General features: G+C 39.7%; 1 protein-coding gene across 5 annotated transcripts in view; it reads left to right on the forward strand.

The window, feature by feature from the left end:
- The window catches only part of MTUS2 (microtubule associated scaffold protein 2), a 590,055-nt gene that overhangs the window by 500,026 nt on the left and 68,599 nt on the right, over positions 1-21,430 (forward strand). Inside the window, exons 1-2 of one of the 5 annotated variants that reach the window (XM_045844787.1) lie at positions 19,437-19,604; positions 19,689-19,798. The exons of 3 other annotated variants lie outside the window; for them this stretch is intronic. In XM_045844787.1, coding sequence (XP_045700743.1) covers positions 19,745-19,798 — 54 coding nt within the window. In that variant the 5' untranslated portion in view covers positions 19,437-19,604; positions 19,689-19,744. Of the gene's footprint in view, positions 1-19,436; positions 19,799-21,430 lie in introns of those variants that run through there. One more of the 5 variants, XM_045844786.1, reaches the window with a different exon arrangement.

Genomic DNA, 21,430 nt, shown 5'->3' on the forward strand with positions numbered 1-21,430 from the left:
GTTTTGTTTGTTCATTTAACAAATGAATGGGAGGCCATTCCCATTTAACCATGCTTTGTTTTCATTCCTGAAATCCCTGGCCATCAAAGACAAGCCACACACATACAGCATCCCCCCCTTCACCTTTGTGAACTTGTCTTAGGTTGAGCTCCTTAGAAGCAGAGTCTGAGACAGATCTCAGGGCACATGAATTACTGGGGAATTGTGCTCCAAGAAAACCCATAAGGGAGTAAGGGAAGCAGATAGGGCTGCTGGGGTTATAGCTGAGACTTGCTAGAGAGCTCTTCCCCATCACCTGACAAATGGGCCACAGTCTTATTCTCAAGTGAGGAATACACTGTCTCCAAAATGCAAAGCTGCCAACCGAGGATTGTTGCTCTTTCCTAGTGTTAGCACCTGCAAGGTACAACAATTCATTCTTTACCTTGAAGGAAGTGTTCTACCTTGCCTTAGACCACTGGACCCTGAAAACTTGATTGATGTGTGGGGCCCCCTCTCTCAAGAAGAGTTTATCACTCACCTCTGGAGCACATGTCTTGCCAAGGTCTTCGGGTCACTTGCCAGCCTTTTGCTCATCCAGTTGGATTAACATGATTTCATCAATGTGAAGTACCAGAATGATACTCTGCAAATGTTCAGGTGGCCTGTATTCCTTCAGACTTGACTATGACAGAAAGCAGAAGAGTTAGTGTGACCCTGGGACAAGGTTCAATGAGTAACGTTCATCCCATGTGGGATTGACTGTTTTAGCCTCCACTGTGGTTGGTATGGAGAAGAATCCATTTGCCAGCTTAATAGCCACATATCACACACCAGAGTCTGTGTTCAGCTGCTCTAGCAGAGAGTACCACATTAGGTAGGTACATTGAGCCTGCTGTCTGGTCATGTCTGTGGTGGAGCAGGGTCTTTCACTATGATCCATTTGGTTTCTTCGGGGGCCAGATGGAGAATTAATGGGGATAGATGAGGATCACCAGCCTTGCATCCTATAAGTCCTGGAGAGTGGCACTAACCTCTGGCATTCCCTCTAGGATGCAGTAGTGTTTGTCGTTTACTGTCTTACTGGGGTAGAAGGGACAGTTTCATGGACTGCTACTTGACTTTCTTATTATTGATACAATAGTTGTTATTCCACAGGTGAAGGAACCAATGTGAGGGTTCTTTTAATGGCCAAGTACATCCATTCTGATAAGACTTTAGTGAATTAAGGGAATAATCACTGAGGTCCATGGACTCTGTAGACCCACTTTATTTTGAACCTGGGCCAGTACTCCATTTATTACCAATGCCCATGTGCTCTTGTTCTAATAGGGTGTGCATGATAGTACTTAGTACCAGATACTGCAGCCCAGTGTCTGCTGCAGCCCTGTGTCCTCCATCCCTCAGAAGCTTGTTCATACTTTATTTTGATTAATGTTTGATTGCCCTGATCTGTCATTGTCTCTTCAAAGCATCACTGCTGCTCTACAATGAAGGGTAACTCTGTGGGGTGATTTATGTTCTAATCACCCCCACAGAGTTGTCCTGTTTCAAGGGAAAGAGCTTTGGTGCCCCCACAGCCATCAGTGACTGGCCCTTGCAGGGCCTAGGGAGTGCCAGTCTCATACCTCACTAGCTTTTTTGAATCACCTCTAGAGTTTAAACCTAGATTTTAAACAGAATGAGGTGGGGATAAGGGCTGGGTAGGAAAAAAGATGTGCTTTATCCTCTTCTGCTTAGAGCTACGCTCATGACAAAATAGAATAGGCAAGGCAAGAAGGATGGTGAGTCACCAAACATCATGAAATATGCTCCAACTAGCATTTTAAGCTAAATATCTAGTAAACAGAAAAGCTAGGTCTCTTTCTGCCTTCCTGAATGCCCCTTCTAGAGTCCCTACTCAACCCCAAATTGAGAGGTCACTGCAGACATGCTCAGTAATGACAATTTCTTTTAAAAAAAATAAGTAAAGTTATTAAGCCTCAAGAAACTTTTCTTATTGTTTGTAAAATTACAGGGCTACTGATCTTCTTTAGACACTGACCAATAAATCTTCAATTATTTTCCATGTTTCCAGGAAAATGAATTAATGTAGCATATGTTCAATGAAAGAGCAAAACCACCCATTTTTCTAGCACTGGGGAGTAATTTAATGTTCTTGGGGAATTTGTGACTCATTTCATTTGAATAATCAGCACTTATAATCATGTTAAGTATGTATGGCTTAAGCATTTTGATTTGCTTCTTAATGAAATAATTTTACCAGAACCTATACAAATTTTTCAGCTTTAAATCATACTGACAACCTGTTCTTGACATCTTTATTGTCCCAATATGAGGGCTTCTAGATCCTTTATAAGCACCACAAGTTTTAAAATGAAAATGTCAGCTTCAACACTGTTTCTCATATATCATAACAGAAACCCAAATTACACAGCAGAGCCCACCCAAAAGAGTTAGCTTCTGAAGTTCTGTATTTTAATCCCACAGAGTGTAAGTAACTGATTGATGCTTTCAGAAAAGGTCTGTTTAGTAGCAGGAGAGCAGAACCATCGCCTGCTAGAATTGGCGCTGGTGGTGGACAGTGGCCTGCTACAGTGGAGCACTGACCACACTGTCCTTCTGACCGTGAGATACTCCAAATATACCCCAAAGTACAAAAAATTACATCATGGCAACCCTACACTCAATATCGAAGTTTAATAAACTTAATATCTTGCCACATTTGCTTTAGATATTTTATTTCAAAAACAAATATTTCAGGTAAAGTGAAGCTCCCTGTGTCCTTCTCCTTGGTCTTAGGGCCACACCTCCCAAGAGGAAACCTACTCTGCATTAACAATCTCTTATTGTGTAACAAGCTGCCACAAAACATAGCAGCTAAAAACTACAGACTGTTATTACCTCACACAGCTTCTGATGGTCAGTAGCCAGGAGAGACCCAGCTGGTAGTAAGTAGCTGGTTGCTCTGGCTCTGCCACGAGGCTGCTGTCATGCTGTTGTCTGAACTGCCATCATCTCAAGATTGCACTGAGGCTGAGGAGCCTCCTCCAAGCTCATTTGTGCTAGCGACTCAGCTCCTGCTAGCTGTGGCTGCAGTTCTCACCTGGGGGCCTTTGCCTAGGGCTGCTCACAGCATGGCAACATGCTTCCCTCCCTCCATGGCAGCAGGTCAGAGATTGAAGATGGATGCTGGAGGTAGAAGCCACAGTCATTGTAACCTAATGTGGGACTGACATTACTTCTGTCCAACTGGGCTGTTGGTAAAAGACCAACCCTGGTACAGTGTGGGGCAGGGCTACACAGCAGTGTGAATACCAAGAAGTAGGAACCATTGGCCACCATCTTGAAGGCTCATTACTGCTACTCCAAGAATTTTTTTTTGTATTTTGACTGCATGGATACATACATATAACATAAACTACGTAATGTTGATTTTTGCAATTTTTTTGATTTATATAAATGATATTATATATATCATCCTACATACAAACTTAAGTTTTTGAGATGTTTCCATGTTGATTTACGTGCATCTCACTCATCCATTTTCTCTGCTGTTGGAATCCCACTGTAGAACTATGTCATAATTTGGATATCCAGATTTAATTAAAAGAGGGATTGTTTTTACTTTTCACTATTAAAAATGAGCTGAACATTCTTAAACATGTCAACTTGTGTATATGTACACACACTATTCTCTAAGGTATAGATTCAGAAGCAGGGTTACTGAGTCCAAGTACACCTATGTCTCTGACTTTGCTATGCCGCCACGTTGTTCTCCAGAGCGGGTGCACTGACTGATACTTGTACCTGCCATGCTGATTGCACCCGTTACTCCACATCCTGACCAACAGAGAGGCAGATGCTAATTTTCACCAACCTGTTGGTGTATCTCATTGTGGCTTTTATTCACAGTTGACTAATATTTAAGAATTAACTAAATTTTTGTATGTTTCTGGACTCTTTGGGTGTCCTCTTCTGAGGATTACTTCTTAATATCCTTTGTTCTTTTGTCTATTCTGTTATTTGTCTTTTTCTTAACAATTAGAATAATTTTTACATATTCTGGTTACTAATCACCTATGATTTAAAAGTATTACAATCATTTTCTTCTAGTTTGTGACTGAATTTGTACTTTATTTTAGTGTCTTTTGCTAAACCAAATTTCTAATTTCAATAGGAGTCAAATTTATCATTACTTTTTCTTTATCATACATTAATTTTTGTGTCTTGATAAAAAGAAAAACAACACTCTCCATAATAGCATAAAACTGTTGTTAAATATTTTTCTAGTATTTTAACCTTTTTAATTTCATATTTTAGTTGTTAGTACAATTGGAATTAGTTTTTGTTTGGCCATCGCTTTTGCTTTTCATATGGATAACCATTTGTCCCAACTCCTTTTATTGAATAGTCCACTCTTTTCTCACTATATACAGTGAGGTCTATGTATTTTATCAAGTTTCTACATATCCGTGGCCATCTACTTGTGTATACATTAAACATCTGAGACCTTCACATTCAACCAGCACCATAGGATTTACTGCAGGCTGCCCCCTTAGCTTATGTGCAACTCCTTTTTCCAACAGTGAGAAACACAACTCTCATCATAATATATTTACTTTTTTGCTCTATCCTAAAATAAACACAAAGTAGTTTCAATTGTTCACCCATTTGTGTACAGTTCTTTTTGTCTTTAGCCTTATAATGTAGAGGTGAAGTAATGTTTTTCTAAGTTACTTAATCTTTTTCTTCACCATTTGTGTCAGTGTGGGTATGTTATTCATTTGTTCTTGTTTTTTTTTTTTTAAGTTGGGTTAATTGTTTGTATTCCATTTTGGATTCCCCACACATCTGTTGATTTTAATTATTTCTTATTTTAATGAGTTTGTGATCATTGACATGGCTTTGTCACACAAGCATCCACAAGATGGTAAACATAAGAGGAGCAGCACTCTCCCCTCATCCCTTGCACCACGTTCCTTCCTGTTCCCCACTCTTTCTACTTCACCTCCACTAGCCCTCTTGTAGGTGGCATTCTTGCCGGTCTATTCTCTTTACAAAGGAGCAGATATATGTTTATTTCCTTATGTTCTTTCTTACCTACAGTATAGATGTTCTTTTGCATCTTGTTTGTTTTTCACTTATGAGCGTATTCTGGAACTCATTCTAAATAAGTTCACATAAATCTTCTTCATTCCTTGTTTAAAAGAAAATGCATAGTACTCCATTGTGTAAACATACCATAATTTATTGAACAACTCTTCTAAGTATAGACATTTAGGTTTTTTAAATTATTTTGTAACTACAAATAATTCTATAATGGACAACCTGCACATTGTTATAGATGTATCTTCAAGGTGAAAACTAGATGTGCAACTTCTAGGTAAAAAATAATAAGAACATATATAGTTTTGTTACATTTTTGCCAAATTCCCCTGCAAAAATTGTACCAGGTTGCATTCCCACTAGCAACGCATGCATGTTCCCCAAAGCCTTGCCAATCAAAATGCTGTCATGCTTTTTCATTTTAGCCAACCCAACAGATGAGAAGTGGTCTGTATCTCTATGTTGTTTTAGTGCATTTCTCAAATTAGGAGAAACTTGGAACAATTTTTGTACATGTTAAGGCTGTGTTTATACTTTTGTGAGTTGTTGGTTTCCCATTTTTCTGTTGGGTTTTGTTCCTTGGGTCTGCAATTTTGAAGAGTTTTGTATATGTTAGGGCCATTAGCCCTTTATCTGTGATATGATGCATGCTGCAAATGCTTTGTCCTAGCTGGTCAGTGATCTTCTGACTATGCCTATGGTCGTTTTTACCATGCAAAATTATAAAAGCTTTTTATATATTCAAACTTAGTAGTTTTTTATTGCCTTGGTATTTTTAGTGTTAGAAAGTCTCACACTACTGTTAAAGAGAAACACACTCTTTGATTTTCTTCAGTACTTGTATGGTTTTACTTTTCAATTTAGATCCCTGGTCCATTTGGAGTTTCTTTTGGGGGTATGGTATGAGATGTAGATCTAGCTTTATCTTTATCTGATGGCTACCCAGCACCACTTGTTAATAAGTCTATCTTTATTCCAATTATTTGAGATGCCAGCTTTATCACATACTAAAGTGCCATGTGACCTGAGGTTTATTTCTGGGTTTTTGATTCTGTTCCACTGGTCTATCTATAGTCACAGGCCAGTGCCACAATGTTGGCGTGTTTTAATGTCTGATTAGTCTAGGTCTCCTACATAGATTTTTTTTTAGTATTTTCCGGGATATTTTTGCATATTTATTTTATCTAATAAACTTTAGTATCATTGTGTCTTAATTCCATAGAATAAAAGCTTGTATTTTAACAGGGTTACATTAAATTTATCAATTAACTAAGTGAGAACTGACATCTTTATGATGTAACACGAGGTGTTTCCCATTCATCTAAGTCTAGTTTTGTGTCTTTTCAGAGTAATTTCAAGTTTTCCTCATATAAGTTTTGTATATTTTTTACAAGTTTATTCCTATATATTTAATTTTCTCTGTTGTTGAGGTTTGTAAGCAGGGTTTCTCCTCCATCATTTCTACAGTTATTTTTTTTTAATATATGAAGGCTATTGACTTGCCTATTCATTTTAGATCTTGCTATTTACTAGATTCTTGTATTGTTTGAGTTAGTTTTATCATTGTTGATTTTCTAGAACTTTCCAGTTAAATTATCTTATTGTGTAAAAATACAGTTTTACTTTTTCTTTACCAAATATTTTGCTGCTAATTAATTTGCCTTTTCTAATTACATTTGCCAATATTACTAGTACAGTGTTGAGCAGTAATAAAGATAAGAGGTATCCTTGTCTTGTTCCTGATTTGACCGGAAATTCTTCAGTGTTTACACATTAAGTAAAATAATGGCTTTACTACTAATTATTTTATCATGTTAAGATGTTTCATAGTGTTAAAAAAGTGTCCTTAAATTTCTGTTCTCTTCAGTGCTATTAACAGGAATGGGTATTGAATTTTTGTCAAAGGCTTTTTCAGCATCTGTGGAGATGGTCATATTTTTTATCCAATCTATCAGTTTTGATTTCTAATATTAAAACAACCTTAAATTGTTGGGACAAATACTGACTGGTCATGGTGTGTTATTTTCTTCATGTGGCATTGGACTCTGTTTGCTAATATTTTATTTAGTCCTTTTGCATTAGTATTCACAAGTGGCAATGGTCTACAGTTTTCTTTTTTTCTACTTTTTCTGGAGATTATCAGGTTTAGGTATCAAAATTAGTTATACTCAATTTATGAAAAGAATTGGGACATTTTTCTTTAATTTTGTATTAGTATTTTGTACTAGTTTTCTATTTGCTGCTGTAACAAAGCACTACAAACTTAGTGGCTTATCACAAACAATCATATTATCTAATATTTGTGGAAGTCAGAAGTCCACAGTGGGTCTCACTGAGTTAAAATCAAGGTATTGGCAGGCTGTGTTCATTTCTAGAGACTCTAAGGGGAAACTTTTTTTTTTTGCCTTTTCCAGCTTCTAGACACCACCTCTATTCCTAGATTCATGGCTTCTTTTCATTTTTAAAGCCAGCAATGGTCCAGTTTTTCTTTTATCACATCTTTCTGACACCAACTCTCCTGCCTTCCTCTTCCACATTTAAAGACACTGGGCCCTCCCAGATAATCTAGGATCATCTCCCCATTTTAGACAGCCTTACTTCTACCTGAAACTTTCATTTTTTTTTTTTGCCATGTAACCTAATATACCCATAGGTTCTGGGGATTCAAACATAGACACCTTTCAGGGAAAGGGAGGCCTTATTCTGCCTGCCACAATCTCCAGTGTCCCAGAGCAATTCATAGGACACTGGAACCAGCACATCTTCAAAGCTTTAGTAGAAGAGACCATGGCAAAAATATCTGAGCTTGATGCTTTTTCTGGGTGGTTGTTCTTTAATAATTGTCTCAATATCTTCTGTGGAAATTTTGTCAGTTTAAACTTTCTCTCTCTGATGGAATCAATTTAGGTAATTTTTTTTAGAAAATTATCCATTTAATATAGGATTTTAAATTTATTTGTATAGAGCTCTGCAGTGTAGCCTCTTATGATTTTTAAATTTCCCCCTTATCATTCCCTGTTTTGTTTGTTTTTCCTTCTCTCTTTTTTCTTGTTCAAACTAGTGGTTTGCTTTTGGTTAAATTTTTTTCAATTAAGATATGTTTGGAGATATGGACATAGGTAGATTCTGTTGTCTTCCTTCTTTCTCTTTTTTAAAATCTTTACAATATCTGTAGAATAGCCCTCCTCTTTCTCTAAGACATTTGTTGCCCTTCAGTCATTTATCCATTAACCTGATAAATATTTATCCAGTTCTGCTCTCTGCTGGGCATTGTGCAAAGTAGAGAATGCTGCAGGGAGAGAACTGTCAAAATCCCAACCTACTGTGAATACATTTTAGTAGAAGGAGATGAACAACAAACAGGCAAGTTACGGTAGGTACCTTAGAGAAGAAAAAAATCAGGGAAAAAGGTATAGGAAACACTGGGGTAGGTGAGACTATGTTGTGAATTTACATAGAGTAGTGACGGAATGCCTCCTGATGGTGTGACAGTGGTTAAGAAACAAGGCATGGCTATCTGGGGAAAGGATATTCCAGGCACAAGGATCAGTGAGAACAAAATGTCTCAGGTGGGAAAACGCAGGTGGTGTTGGAAGCACAGCAAGGAGGCATGGCTGGGTGCGGTCAGTGACGGGGAGAACACTGGAAAATGGGATTGGAGAGGTCATGGAAGACCATTTTATGAAGGGCCATTGAAAGGGCTTTGGTTTTCATTCTGAGTAAGAAGAGAAGTCACTGGAAGATAAAGGATAGGGAAGAGACATACTCTGGCTGTTTTTAAATAAAATTTCTCCCAGTCTAATTGATTGAGAATAGACTGCAGGGAGGGGCAAGGGTAGATATAGGAACATCAATTGGGAGACTGTTGCCCAAATCCAAATGAAATAGGATGGCAGCTAGACCAGGATACTTCAGACAGAGGTGTAAGAAGTGGTCAGATTATATTTTTAAGGTGGAGTTGACTGGATTAGCTGCTGGACTGTGTGTAGGATTATAGTTCAAAATATTATTTTCAAAGAACTATGGTCACTTTCACTGTAAAGTGCAGATTTTTTTGCAAATATCAGAGGTATTCACTAGTTGTGGGACACCTACCACTTCCTTCTCTGAAGTGGTAGCATAGTTGGGACTCTGGGCATATGGTGCAGAATGAATGCTGTGTGGAATTGTTGGTTTGAGTCTATGTGGCAATATAGAGTGAGCGTCACCAGTAATTGATGACTCCATACAGTTGGGAAGGATGTCTAGACTCTTCCCATCAGTAGAAAAAAGAAAAAGGGAGAAATGGTAAATGGTGGTGAGAGTTGGTTTTCTATCACTCTTACAAAGATAATGATAGAAAGTGCCCCACCCCTTAAATTCTTATGCTTTTTCAGATCTCCCAGTCAAAAGAAAAGTCCAGGTGGGCGTCTGATGTGGACCCTGACCAGCAGAGTCCTGTGTTGTGGATGTGATGAACAAATTCACATGGACTGCAGAAGTCCTGTGGAGAAAAGGGATAACGTGGCGACTCTCTGAGTGAGAGAGCACCCTGACCCTTGCCTGGACAGGCTTTTATTGCTTTTCTGAGAGCATTACCTCAAGGAAGGTCTTTATTCATCATGGTCAGGCAGTAATGATCTATTTGATCATTAGTTTGATCAATAGATAACATTAAAAAAACTCTGAGGACTTATTGTGAGTCAGGGTCATTTAGCTAAAGGGCCATAAAACTTTGGGAAACAAACTCATTTTATGCTTGGACGCTCATCAGAAAATTGAGGACATTCTTAGAAAAGCAGGTTTCACAGGATTTTATGTGTTCTTTCTTAGTCCTGATTGCCCCAGGGAACCACCCATTCCTGCCCAGGGTTGTACTGCCCTCCAGCATTCTTTCAGGCTTAATTCAGGCAGGGGAACTAAGGCAGCCAAGAGATTAGAAGACTTCTTGCAGACAGAATGAGGACTCAGGCTATGTCAAAGTTGAGGGGCGAGGGTCCATCACTCCCTTTTTCTATAGCCCCCCCCGAGTCCTTCTCTGAATGCTCCTTTGCAACTGTGCCTGTCTTAGGTCATCCCTTCCTTGAGGAATCTTACCCATCATTGACTAACCAGCCATCTACCAGGGACCAAGCAGGGTGAAGTAAAAGGGGGCAGAGGCCATACCCCTACCAGAAAGATAAGCTTTGTCTCCTTAGTGGCTTATGGTCCCAAGGCCTCTTTACTCAGCCTTAGCCATGGGGGTTACAGCTTCTGAACCAGATAAGGCAGTTCCTAACAGGTGTCAGAGCAGTTTTTCCATCTTTCTGGGCAATGTATATGCATTCAGGTCCAAGAATTTCTGTCCTTCAGGGGTTTTAAACACTCTCTAAATGTTAGAGCAACCACTGTGTTGTTGCATATTAGCAGGATCTGTATTTCCTGAAGTTCTTCAACTGTAACTAGGGTAAGTCTACTTACCATGAATGTATTTATTTAACATTTACTGGTACAATGTGCCTAGCACTGTGCTAAGTGATAAGGATATAGGCAGATGTGGTTACTGCTGTAATGAAAGACAGACAATATACAAACAAATCACACGATGACCCTGACTGGTATGGCTCAGTTGGTTGGGCATTGTCCCACAAAGCAAATGACTACTGTTTCAATTCCCACTAAGGGCACTTGCCCAGGTTATGGTTTGGTCCCTGATCAAGGCATGTACAAGAGGCAACTGATCAATGTTTCTCTCTTACATCAGTGTTTCACTCCCTTTCTCTACTTCCTTTCTCTGTAAAAGTAAATAAAATCTTAAAAAAAAATCACACAGTTATTTAATTGCCATGGTAAGAAATACTACAGAAAAGATTTCTGGGAGAAGCTTGACCTGTTTGATGGGTTGAGGACTGGTCTTAACAAAGTTAAGAAGCCATATGCTGAGATCAGTGACATGTTACTCCCACTTCTGCTATGACTCCATTCTGTTCTTAGGGAGACTGCTGCTTCACCATGGGATAGCAAGGAGGATTAGGGCACTGGAAGGGATACCAGGTTGAGCATGGACACCATGCCAGTGTCCTTATCCTTTCTTCCTTTCTTTATAACCACAGTCACATTGTTGATTGATTCGGCTATGGCCCATGTGATCATCCTTCTCATCTAATGTACATCAGATAGACAGATGCACCTTGGAGCTTCTCCAAGTGCTGCCCATCTCTGTGTCTGAGTCTCCCTGCCAGTTATCCAATCTTGTCCAAGCTATTTACCCAGCTGCTAAAGATCATTGTGAATTTCACTTCTCTTATGAGAGCAGTCAATTCTTCTGAATATGGTGCAGAGACTTAAAGATGATACCTGCCTACAGTCATCCTACTCATTGACCTAAAATTTTAAAAAATAAATAAAAGTACTGTCAAAGATTAACAAACTACAAAAAAGGTTGTCCTTCTTAAGTAGCAACCTTTTACTTGGGTATTACAGGAAAGTGGTGTTTTTATGGTTCTCTTATGGCAAGTATCTAAGAACAGAACAATACATATGTCATTTGTTTTATTCCCTGAAATTTTTAACTCTTGGTGATCACATCTAAGATGTTTTAGAACACCTGTTGTCTGTATGCAGGTGGCTGTTGCCACCAATCATTTCCAGTTTAAAGATTTCTGCTTTGAATTTTCCCTTTGCAGCCCATTCCCACCTCATTAAAATCTCTAGGTGGATCCTATTCGGTAAGAGCTACACATATTTTCCAGGTGATCCCCTTGGCTGAACTCAGGGGCAAGAAGACCTCCAGCTCTCACTTTAGGTGCACGGGAAAAGGGGGTGCCTGGAGGACGCACCCACAAGAAACACATGGTTGCCCTGACAATCTGCAAGTGGCTCTCTCATGATCACTTTTCCTGGCTTTCTCTTGAAATAAATGGTGAAATATAAATACAATTCTTATCTTTTTGACCTTTTTCAAATAGCCCCTTGGCTTACAAACTACTCAAAACACAAAGTTCCTCTGCCAAGGGGCCACGGTTCCCTGTTTCGACTCCTCTGAGAACCCATCCCTCATCCCCTCAGGGAATGGTCAGTGAGGCCTGTTTGCAAGGCAGCCACTCATGTCATACGTCTGACAGTGAGCAAGGCACCTCCAGGGGGCTGTGAGCACCGGGGGGAAACAGATGTAAACATTGTTATTACATAGAGCAGAATGTCATTAGAAAGAACAATTATATAGATGACAGGAAATCTAAGAAAAGGGAGAAAACTCACTCTGAATGGGAGGGTCAGGCAAAGGAGGTGCAGTGATGCAGACAGAAACCCAGGGGTCCAGTTTGAGCAGGAGGAAACTTGAGTCTGACGAGGGTGATTGGGGGTGGGAGGTGGGTGAGGATTCCAAGTTGGAGGAAGACAAACAGAAATAATAACATTGAACATTTGAACATTGGATTATGCACATGGCTTCTACCGTGTCAGTTTAAGGTGTTCGTGCATTGGTTTGTGAAGGTACAGTAAAAACCAACAGTCAAGGCTCTTATTCCAGGATCTGAAAATGTGGGGCAATTTCATCCATATGTTTGAATTTTCTTTTATATTTTCATATGTTGAGATTCATCATCCAGATTATAAACTGACAAATTTACAATTATGTAGGACTGACAGATAAAAATGCTCAATGATTATAATGTAAATAGTGAGCACAATGGCCAAGGACACCAGCTTCTGAATCAAATCTGAGTCCCAGACCCCACTCGATCATTTCCTAGCTCTGTGCATACTGGTTATGCAACCTCCGAGCCTCAGTTTTCTCACCTGCAAAATGGGGTGGTAATAGAGCTTATTTCACACTGTTTTGTGAGAGTTACATGAGATACTGCATGCAAGACCTAAGCACAGTGCCTGGCATCTGTTAATGATCAATTAATGTTCCTTATTAGTCATTGCTCCAAAACATACAATGTTTATAATGCTTTCTCTGAAGAGGTATAGCAATAAACCTTCCCATAACTTTTAAATGCTCACTCCTCCTCCAATGCAATAAAATATGCCAGGAATAAAAACCTTCTCAACCTTTTAAAAACATTAGGAACCAGAATGTCCCGGATTTCATCAGCCTATGAGGTCACAGCTTCCTTTTTTGCCAAATCACAATAGTCTAAGCCCTACCTTATATGCCATCAAGAACTTCAGTTCTGTTTGTTTTTGTTGTTGTTGTTGTTTCAAATATCCAAACAGTTTAGAGACTCCTCAGAAAATGTTTATGTCAGAAGGTGCCTTCCCACCTAAGCCTCGGCTTGCTACTATGTTAGAGAATCCACTTTATGTTCCTCAAAGTGAGCGTCACTAAGCATTTTTTCATTTCTAAGGCTCCAGAGAAGGAGCTGCTATTTTCTCACTCCATCCTAAGGCCCCATCCCGAGTTTTTCAGTGGTCTCCCCCAAAGATGTTTTGTCGGTGGGAAAGCTCGCTTCCTTCAAGGGACCTCTCACTCCTACCAGGTGGCCCTCAAAAGACAGCAAACCACTCTAGATTGTGGTATCTAATTTCCATTCTCAACTAGAAGGAACCAAAGCTCCTGGAGGGGAAGGCTAGTTCTAGATCCATAGCAAGAAATATTCAAAATGAGCCCAGGATACTGTGTTGTGTCAGAAAGCACAGGAGGTGGACTGGTAAGTTGCGTTGAAAGGACACAGAGACCAACAAGAAGGCATTTTCATTGGCCAAATCTGAGATGAACTGAGCATCTAAAAAGAATAATAAATGCAATTGATTAAAACACATTGTGCATATCAACATAAAAACATGAGATCATGCTGATGTTTTGAAAAAGTAAGAGAGAGCAAACAACCTCATTTGATACCACTGCTACACCAAATCTTTTATTCAGAAAACTGGCACTTAAGAGGAAAGGACTAAGCATTCATCCCATCTTTCCTGTATAAACAGTATTGCAAGGAACTGACCTCACTGTAGTTAATAACGAAAAATTCCTTCTTATATAAAACTTCCAGCTCATAAATGCAAAAGGATGATGGAATCAGAACATCATGTTGTAACTCCCAATGAAGTCATTGACTCCGGTACTAAGCATTAACAAACGAAGTCACTAGAAGAAAGGGTGATGGGGGAATTTATGCTGCAGGAGACAAGGCTATCACACCTGACCCACTGCAGCATCACTGACAATGGAACACCCAGACATCCATGCTTCCTGCTGGGATGCAATGTGGTGACCACACGTTACATCTGAGGGATTGTCGCTGAAATACATTGAGCCTGAGTCTCATCTGGCCTCAAGTACTAAATTTCCTTTTTAGGGATGTAGGAAAAAGTGAAATTACACTACAAGGAAGCAATGAGGAAATCCAGGTGAGTGCCAGACATTCTCCAAGCCAGCTCACTCGGTTTCTGAACAAGTCAGTGGCTGGCAGTGCAGGGTCGGGGCTGCAGGGAAGGGATGAGCACTGCTGTTGATAAAAGAGGCTCAAGAGATTTAACATCTAATGTGATATGTGGACCTAGTTTGCGTCCTGATTCAAGGAAACTAACAGTATGACAGGAATGCAGACAGATGCAGCCACTGTGCAAAACAGTATGGAGGTTCCTCAAAAAATTAAAAACGGAATGACCTTCTGACTCAGCAATTCCACTTCTGTGTATAAAGCCGAAGAAACCCAGAACACTAATTTGAAAGATTATATGCACTGCTATGTTAATTGCAGCTATGGGAAGCAACTCAAGTGCCCATAAGTAGACAAGTGGCTATAACAGTTGTGGTACATTTATACAAATGGTATACCACTCAACCATTAAAAAGAATGAAATCTTAATATTTGTGACAGTATGGATGGATCTAGAGGGTATTATTCTAAGTGAAGTAAGTTAGAGAAAGACAAATACCATATAATTTCACTTATATGTGGAATCTAAAGAGCAAAATAAACAAACAAACAAAACTGAAACAGACTCATGGGTACAGAGATCTGATTAATGGTTGCCAGAGGGGAGGGAGGTCAGGGGGCTAGGCCAAAAAGTTGAGGGGATTAAGAAGTACAACCTGGTAGTTACCTAACAGTCATGGGGATGTAAAGTGCAGTATAGAGAATATAGTCAATAATATTGTAGTAACTATGTATGGTGTCAGGTGAGTACTGGAAATATTAGGGAAACACTTTGTAAAGTATATGATTATCAAACCATTATACTATATACCTGAAATTAATACAAAATCATTTTTAATTCCAAGCTATAATTGGAAAAAATATATGTGCATGCTAAAAAAAAAAGAATTTTTTTTATGTGGATGCTTTCGAACCTTGAAATATAATGCAATCCTTTACATCATTTGCTGTATATGCAAAGAAATGTATTGTTTCCTACCAGTCTTATTTCTGACCACTACTTATGCTTTCATATTTTTAATTAACCTTGGTATTTACCAACTGAAAAAATTTGTTACATTAATAAGATCATTATATATAAATATGAAAAAATAATTTTCATAATTAAAATAATTTTCTTTCAGAAACTAGGAAAATTTTGTTTTGGACTAGGTATTAGGTGCCAAGAAAATATTGTCATTTTGTTCAACATTTAAATGCCATTGTGGTTATATAAAAATTTTCATGCCCTGACTGGGTGGCTCAGTTGGTTGGAGCATCGTACTGTACACCAAAAGTTTGCAGGTTCAATTCCTGGTCAGGACACATACCTAGGTTTTGGGTTCTCTCTCCAGTCAGGGTGTATGTAGGAGTCAATCAATTGATGTTTCTCTCTCACATCAATGTCTCTCTCTCCCTCTCGCTCTCCACTCTCTTTCCTTTCCTCTCTCTCTAAAATCAATTAACATACAATGTCTTTCCAGAAGGTATCCAGCCATGTAATATGAAAAATAGAGACATTTATTAAAGAACATATAAGATACAAGAAACATTGTACATAGGGCAACAATGCCTCAGTCCCCCTCAAAGTAGGCACCTTGGGACCTCACACAGTTCTCCCAGTTGCCATCAGCTGCCCCATCATATTTTCCTGAATGTCATCGAAGTTAAAAATCACTTCCCTTTCAAAGGTGATTTTAGTTTTGGGAAAAGCCAGAAGTCACAGGGCACCAAATCTGGGCAGTAGGGTGGTAGAGTCACCTGGTGATTTGATGTTTCACCAAAAGACTCTGAATGCAATGTGATGCATGAGTAGGCATACTATCATGATGAGGCTGCCAATCACCAGTTGCCTATAGCTATGAACTTCTGGTTTCCATGGAGTGATGTTCCATGGAACTTCTAGTTTCCATGGAGCGGTGTTCAAGCTTAATGTAAAATTTAATGCAGATTCATTGCTCTACTCACTCAGTTGTTTTGAATGCAATGGTCACACAGTACGCATGCTCACTCAACAGCATCTACCACCCCCACTGACGAGTACAGTGAAGTTGTCTTTGTTCACCCATGCTCATTTCAGTCCACTCTCGTTGGCCACTAGGTTACATCGAGGCCATGCAAACCATTCTCATATTGACGATGACTGGACTTTTTCTGGACAGATCTCATATCCTTGGCTGAGTATTTTAAAAAATGTTCATGATTTTCAGCAGTGCATACTAAAGTATGTAGGGCTCTGCTTTCAAATACTTTAACAAATTAAAAAATAAAAGTGACAAGCAAAAATAAAGTGACAAAACCTTAAAAATCATTGAATTTGGGTAATGGGTGCATGAAAAAAAGAGTAAAAAAGGGATAGGAGAAACACATGTGCCAAAATCTTGATAACTGTTGAAGCTGGAAATGTGAATGCAAAAGTCCTTTGTATTTATCCCTCTATTTTTTTAGTATGTTTAAAGTTGTTTTAAAATATAAAGAAAACAAACATGGCACAGCCCTAGGACATTGGTACATTTCTCAAAATCTGGATTATTTGCATTGAGGTCGTTGCACCGCATGTGCCGAGATTTCCACAATGCTGTCTGGTGGACTGAGCCAGCGCTGGTCCCGCACCCCGCAGTTAGTTCCGTCTGTGCACAGGCAGAAAGGCTGAATGTCATCTTTCTCTGGTCAGCCTCCCCGACCTCAGCCTCATTAGTGAGGAACTGTCAAGCAAGCACTCTCATACATACTCCACGAATAAGCAGTAGTTTTCTAGTACAGTGGAGTCTAAATCCTAATTTAGAAACAGTTGTGTATAATGTTACCGTGGGGCCTCCCCACTCCATTGGCTCCTTCCACTGTGGGGGCTTGACTTTATCTAGATGTAGCGTATTGTCCAGGGACTGTGTTCCTCCAGGGGAATGCAAGCCACCCCATTTTCATTTTTAATTGTGATGAAATACACATGACCAAAAAAAGTACCAATGTAATCATCCATTCAAGTGTATAGTTCAGTAGCATTTATACATTCACATTATTGTGTAACTAATCTCTAGACTTCTTTTTATCTTGCAAAATCGAAACTGGCCCATTAAACAACAGCTCTCCATTCCCACTGCTCCCCCCAGCCCCTGGGCAACCACCATACTACTTTCTGTCTCTGTAAATTTGACTACTACCTCATATCAGTGGAATCACACAGTATCTTTTTGTGACTGATTTATTTTACTTAGCATAATGTCCTCAAGGTTCATCCATGTTGCAGTATGTGCTGGAGTTTTTTGTTTTGTTTTGTTTTTTAAGACTGAATGCCATTCCATTGTGTGGAAAGACCACATTTTGTCTATCTATTCTCTGTCGATGGACACTTTGGTTGCTTCTACCTTTTGCCTATTGTAATGCTGCTGTCAACGTGGGTGAACAGGGAGGGCACTGCTTCTTGCAATACAAATTTTTGTATCCCACTGCTTCAAAAGTGTTCAGAACAGTTCTCAGACCAGGTTCAAGCTCCAGATACTGTGAGCCTCTCGCCCTCAGGGAGGTCTGCCCAAGCTCATGGCTGAGGAGGGCAAGTCTGTGTGCATAGGCCCTGGTTGTTGCCTTCTCCCTGGTACAGTTTGTTTTAAAACAATAAAAATAATAAGAGCTGGCAAGAGGGTAAAAATTGGAAACTCACTCCCTCATTCCCTAAGCCATGGTTTCTGTAACATGGAAGGTGTGTATCTTTCCAAAAGCTTTATTCTAGATACATACAGATGTATATATGAGTATAGTTTTGCTCTGTGCTTTATAACAGTTTCTCTCTCAACAGTGTGTCACCTTTCCATGCAGTGGGAAGGTGTTGTGTATTAAGAGTATTTTCCATTCCTATGCTGTTACAAATGATGCTAAATAGAGTGTCCTCACAAATACACCCTTGCACATTATTGTGAGTGTTGCAGGACAGAAGTGGAAATGAGGGCCCAAAGTGTGGGTGCAGTTAAAATGCTGACAGCTATGTAACACCCCTAATGGGCTATGATAATTTACCTGTTAGTTGAAAAGAAAGATTTGAGTTTATTATTTCAAGTTTAAGGCAAACATTCCTGTCTGGTCTCATCTGATCACCAAGTTCCCTTGCCCTCGTTACCAGCAAGTCTAAACAGCTTGTGCTACTTCATCAAAATCTTCTTGGAAAATCTCAGGCTAGTAAAATTAGATAATTTTAACAACTGTTTTCTGTTTAAAATTTTAGGCACATTTAATGGGTGAAAATATAGTTGTATGTTTCTGCAAATGATACATTTCAGGATTTCTCCTTTAAGTATCAGGAAATACAAAGTTAATCTTGTAAATATTCCCATCCTTTACTTTCAGGATTACACAAATGTACATTTGAAATGCCATGTGTCTTTTGAAAAAAATAAATAAATAAACCTTTGCTCCCTACCCCTTCCCTTTTTTCCTGTCAGCTGTTTGCAAAATTACAAATTGCCCAGAAAAATCAAGTCTTCTAAGGCTTTTATGTTGATACGCCCAGGGGGTATCTGCTCCCAACCCCAAGTTTAATTACTTAAGCCACTAGAAAGGTTTGTGAATGTCTGCCTAGGCAAGCAATTTCACAATTGTATTTCAAATATAAAGATTTCATCAAATAAGGCAAAAATTGCACACAAATTTGAAAACGAGCCATTGGTGGTCCCCAGAGACAACCAATACCCTGAGAGGAGGAGTTACAGGAGAGGAAAGCCAGATACATGTTTGTCTGTTTACTTCTAAGGAAAACAGAACGCCCGGCGTCTCAACAGAGCCAGTCCCATTAGCCCTCCCCGCAGCACTGGGCATACAGCATCCGTGGTCACCAGGCTCTTCTTTTGTGTCCCCGCGTGCTCTCCGGGCGCGTCTGCGTGGTGCAGGGGTGCATCCGCACGCAGGGGCAGGGCTGGCGGCCGCAGTCCGCCCCCTGCCCCGCCCAGCGCAACCCCTCCGCTTTCGGGCGGACCTTCCGGAGATGGCAATTGGTATATGCCCGATTGTTGTGGGACTATTGATTCACCTCGCTCTGAGGATTCCAGTGGCAAAGTGATCCCCCACCCCCCCTGTCTCCTCCCTTCCTGGCTCCCGCCCTCTCTCTCCTTGCAGCAGGATCCCAGCGCTGGCGCTCTGCACCCCTCCTCCTCCTCCTGTTCCTCTGGCTCCGGGATTCCTTAAGTTATTAGGAGAAATAAGGTAGCCAAGGGGAGGGGACCACATGGAAGTTGTGACAGCTCCCAGCGGCGCGCCCCTTTCTTCTGAGCCAGTACTTCGCCTTAGGAATTACCGCTGACACGCTGAATGAAGGAAGTCCCCGTGCCAGCCAACCTGCCGGGATGGGCCACTGCTGCTGCAAGCCTTATATCTGCCTTCAGTGCCTGGACAAGACGGTACTTTGCCTTCCCTCTCTCTTCTTCCCTCTCCTCCTTTGAAAGGGCAGAGAGAAAGCCAGAGCCGCCACCTCTATCCCTCTCCCTAGCCTGTGTGTGTGCGCGCTTTGTTGATCCGCGCGATACTGCTTTCTGGTTCCAGTGTGCTGGTCTCATCCACTCTGCAGAGCCTTACATAATTCTTGTTCCTGCAGTCTCAAATGTAACTGTTGCATTTCCCTGAAACAGTTAGGCTCTGCTCGAACAGCTTGAAATCCAAGCTGCCAACAAATCCCTGGAATGTTCTCAATGCATTTTAATGTACCTGTGAAACCTAAAATGTTTTAGTGGGGAATTTAGATTAGCTAGACATGTTTTTCTCCGCCAACTGCTAACTTTGAAAGTTTACCACTTTTTCACAAACAGCATCCATCCTTGTAATTTGTATTCTTAAAGGCAGAGAAGAAAGCACCAGTACAGTTATTCTCTCTGTGCTTCCTTGCATCACATGGGGCGAATAGCACGGAGGTGAAAACTAAGAGCCAGAGTCTATGGGTGTGTTCAGGTCTTCAGGGGCAGGAGATTCCCAGCCAGGGAACTGGAAATACACTACAAGGGAGAACTGTATGACAGTTCCAACACAAAGCTGTTCTGTGCTTTTGGTGTTTGCCTGTCTGCTTGCAGATGGATTAGGATATGCTTTTAATTTTTCTACTAAAAATATCTTGGCCAGAAATCTTGTCTCTGTGATATATGCTTCCTCATGCTCATTGGGATTTCTCAAAGATACATGAAATGGGATTTAATAAGTGGTTGAAATCGCCTCCTTCCTACCCATGTGGACATCAGCTGCAGAGACAGCATGAGGCATAGTATTGCAACCAGGTGAAGGAACAATATGGATTAATACGAAACTCATTACAAGGAGGTCACTTGGGAACATTAGTTATTAGTCTGTTTATAAACTGTGATCTAAAGGCAGATTACATACCACCAAGGAAAATTAACTGTTATTGTAAAATTCACCTAGTACTTTTGTTCCAATAGTCTCAGTGAACTATTGTTCCAATATTTCAGTGAAATAACCGTTTCAGTGGGTTTGGTTTTTGCTACCATGAGTATGAACTAAAATATTTATGTATACATTTATGTGTTTTTAACAACAAATAGAAATATAACACATTTATACTGAGTTGTTTGCAAATCAAACATTGAAGTAATTAAGCCCTTTTCCCAAAGAAGTGGTCACAAAAAGGCATTAAAGAAAGTTTTATAACAATAATTACAATAAAAGGGAAGAATTTGCTACATGTACAACATTATGTTCATATCCCTAACCCCTGATACAAAATTTTTAGAAACAGAAGCTATAATATGCAGACCTTTTTTTGAGAAAAATATTTTAAAGTGAAACCACCCTTTTATGTTTCAAACCAAGTTCTTGAAAATAATTATCCTTCTGTCATTCTTCTTAGTTTGGGCATTTTGGAAGATAATTAAAAGTTACTCCATCTCTTTAGCAGTGTGATATTTAAATAATTTTCAAACCTTCGAGCTTTGAAACCTCCAATTTAATCAAATTATTTTTTACCGATGAAAACTTAAATGCTTCCACTGTATCTGTCGGCTTTCTCACTATGTTTACACCCACAT

The sequence above is a fragment of the Phyllostomus hastatus genome, unplaced genomic scaffold, assembly GCF_019186645.2.
Source record: "Phyllostomus hastatus isolate PE091 unplaced genomic scaffold, TTU_PhHast_1.1 phas_contig_41, whole genome shotgun sequence".
Lineage (NCBI taxonomy): Eukaryota > Metazoa > Chordata > Mammalia > Chiroptera > Phyllostomidae > Phyllostomus > Phyllostomus hastatus.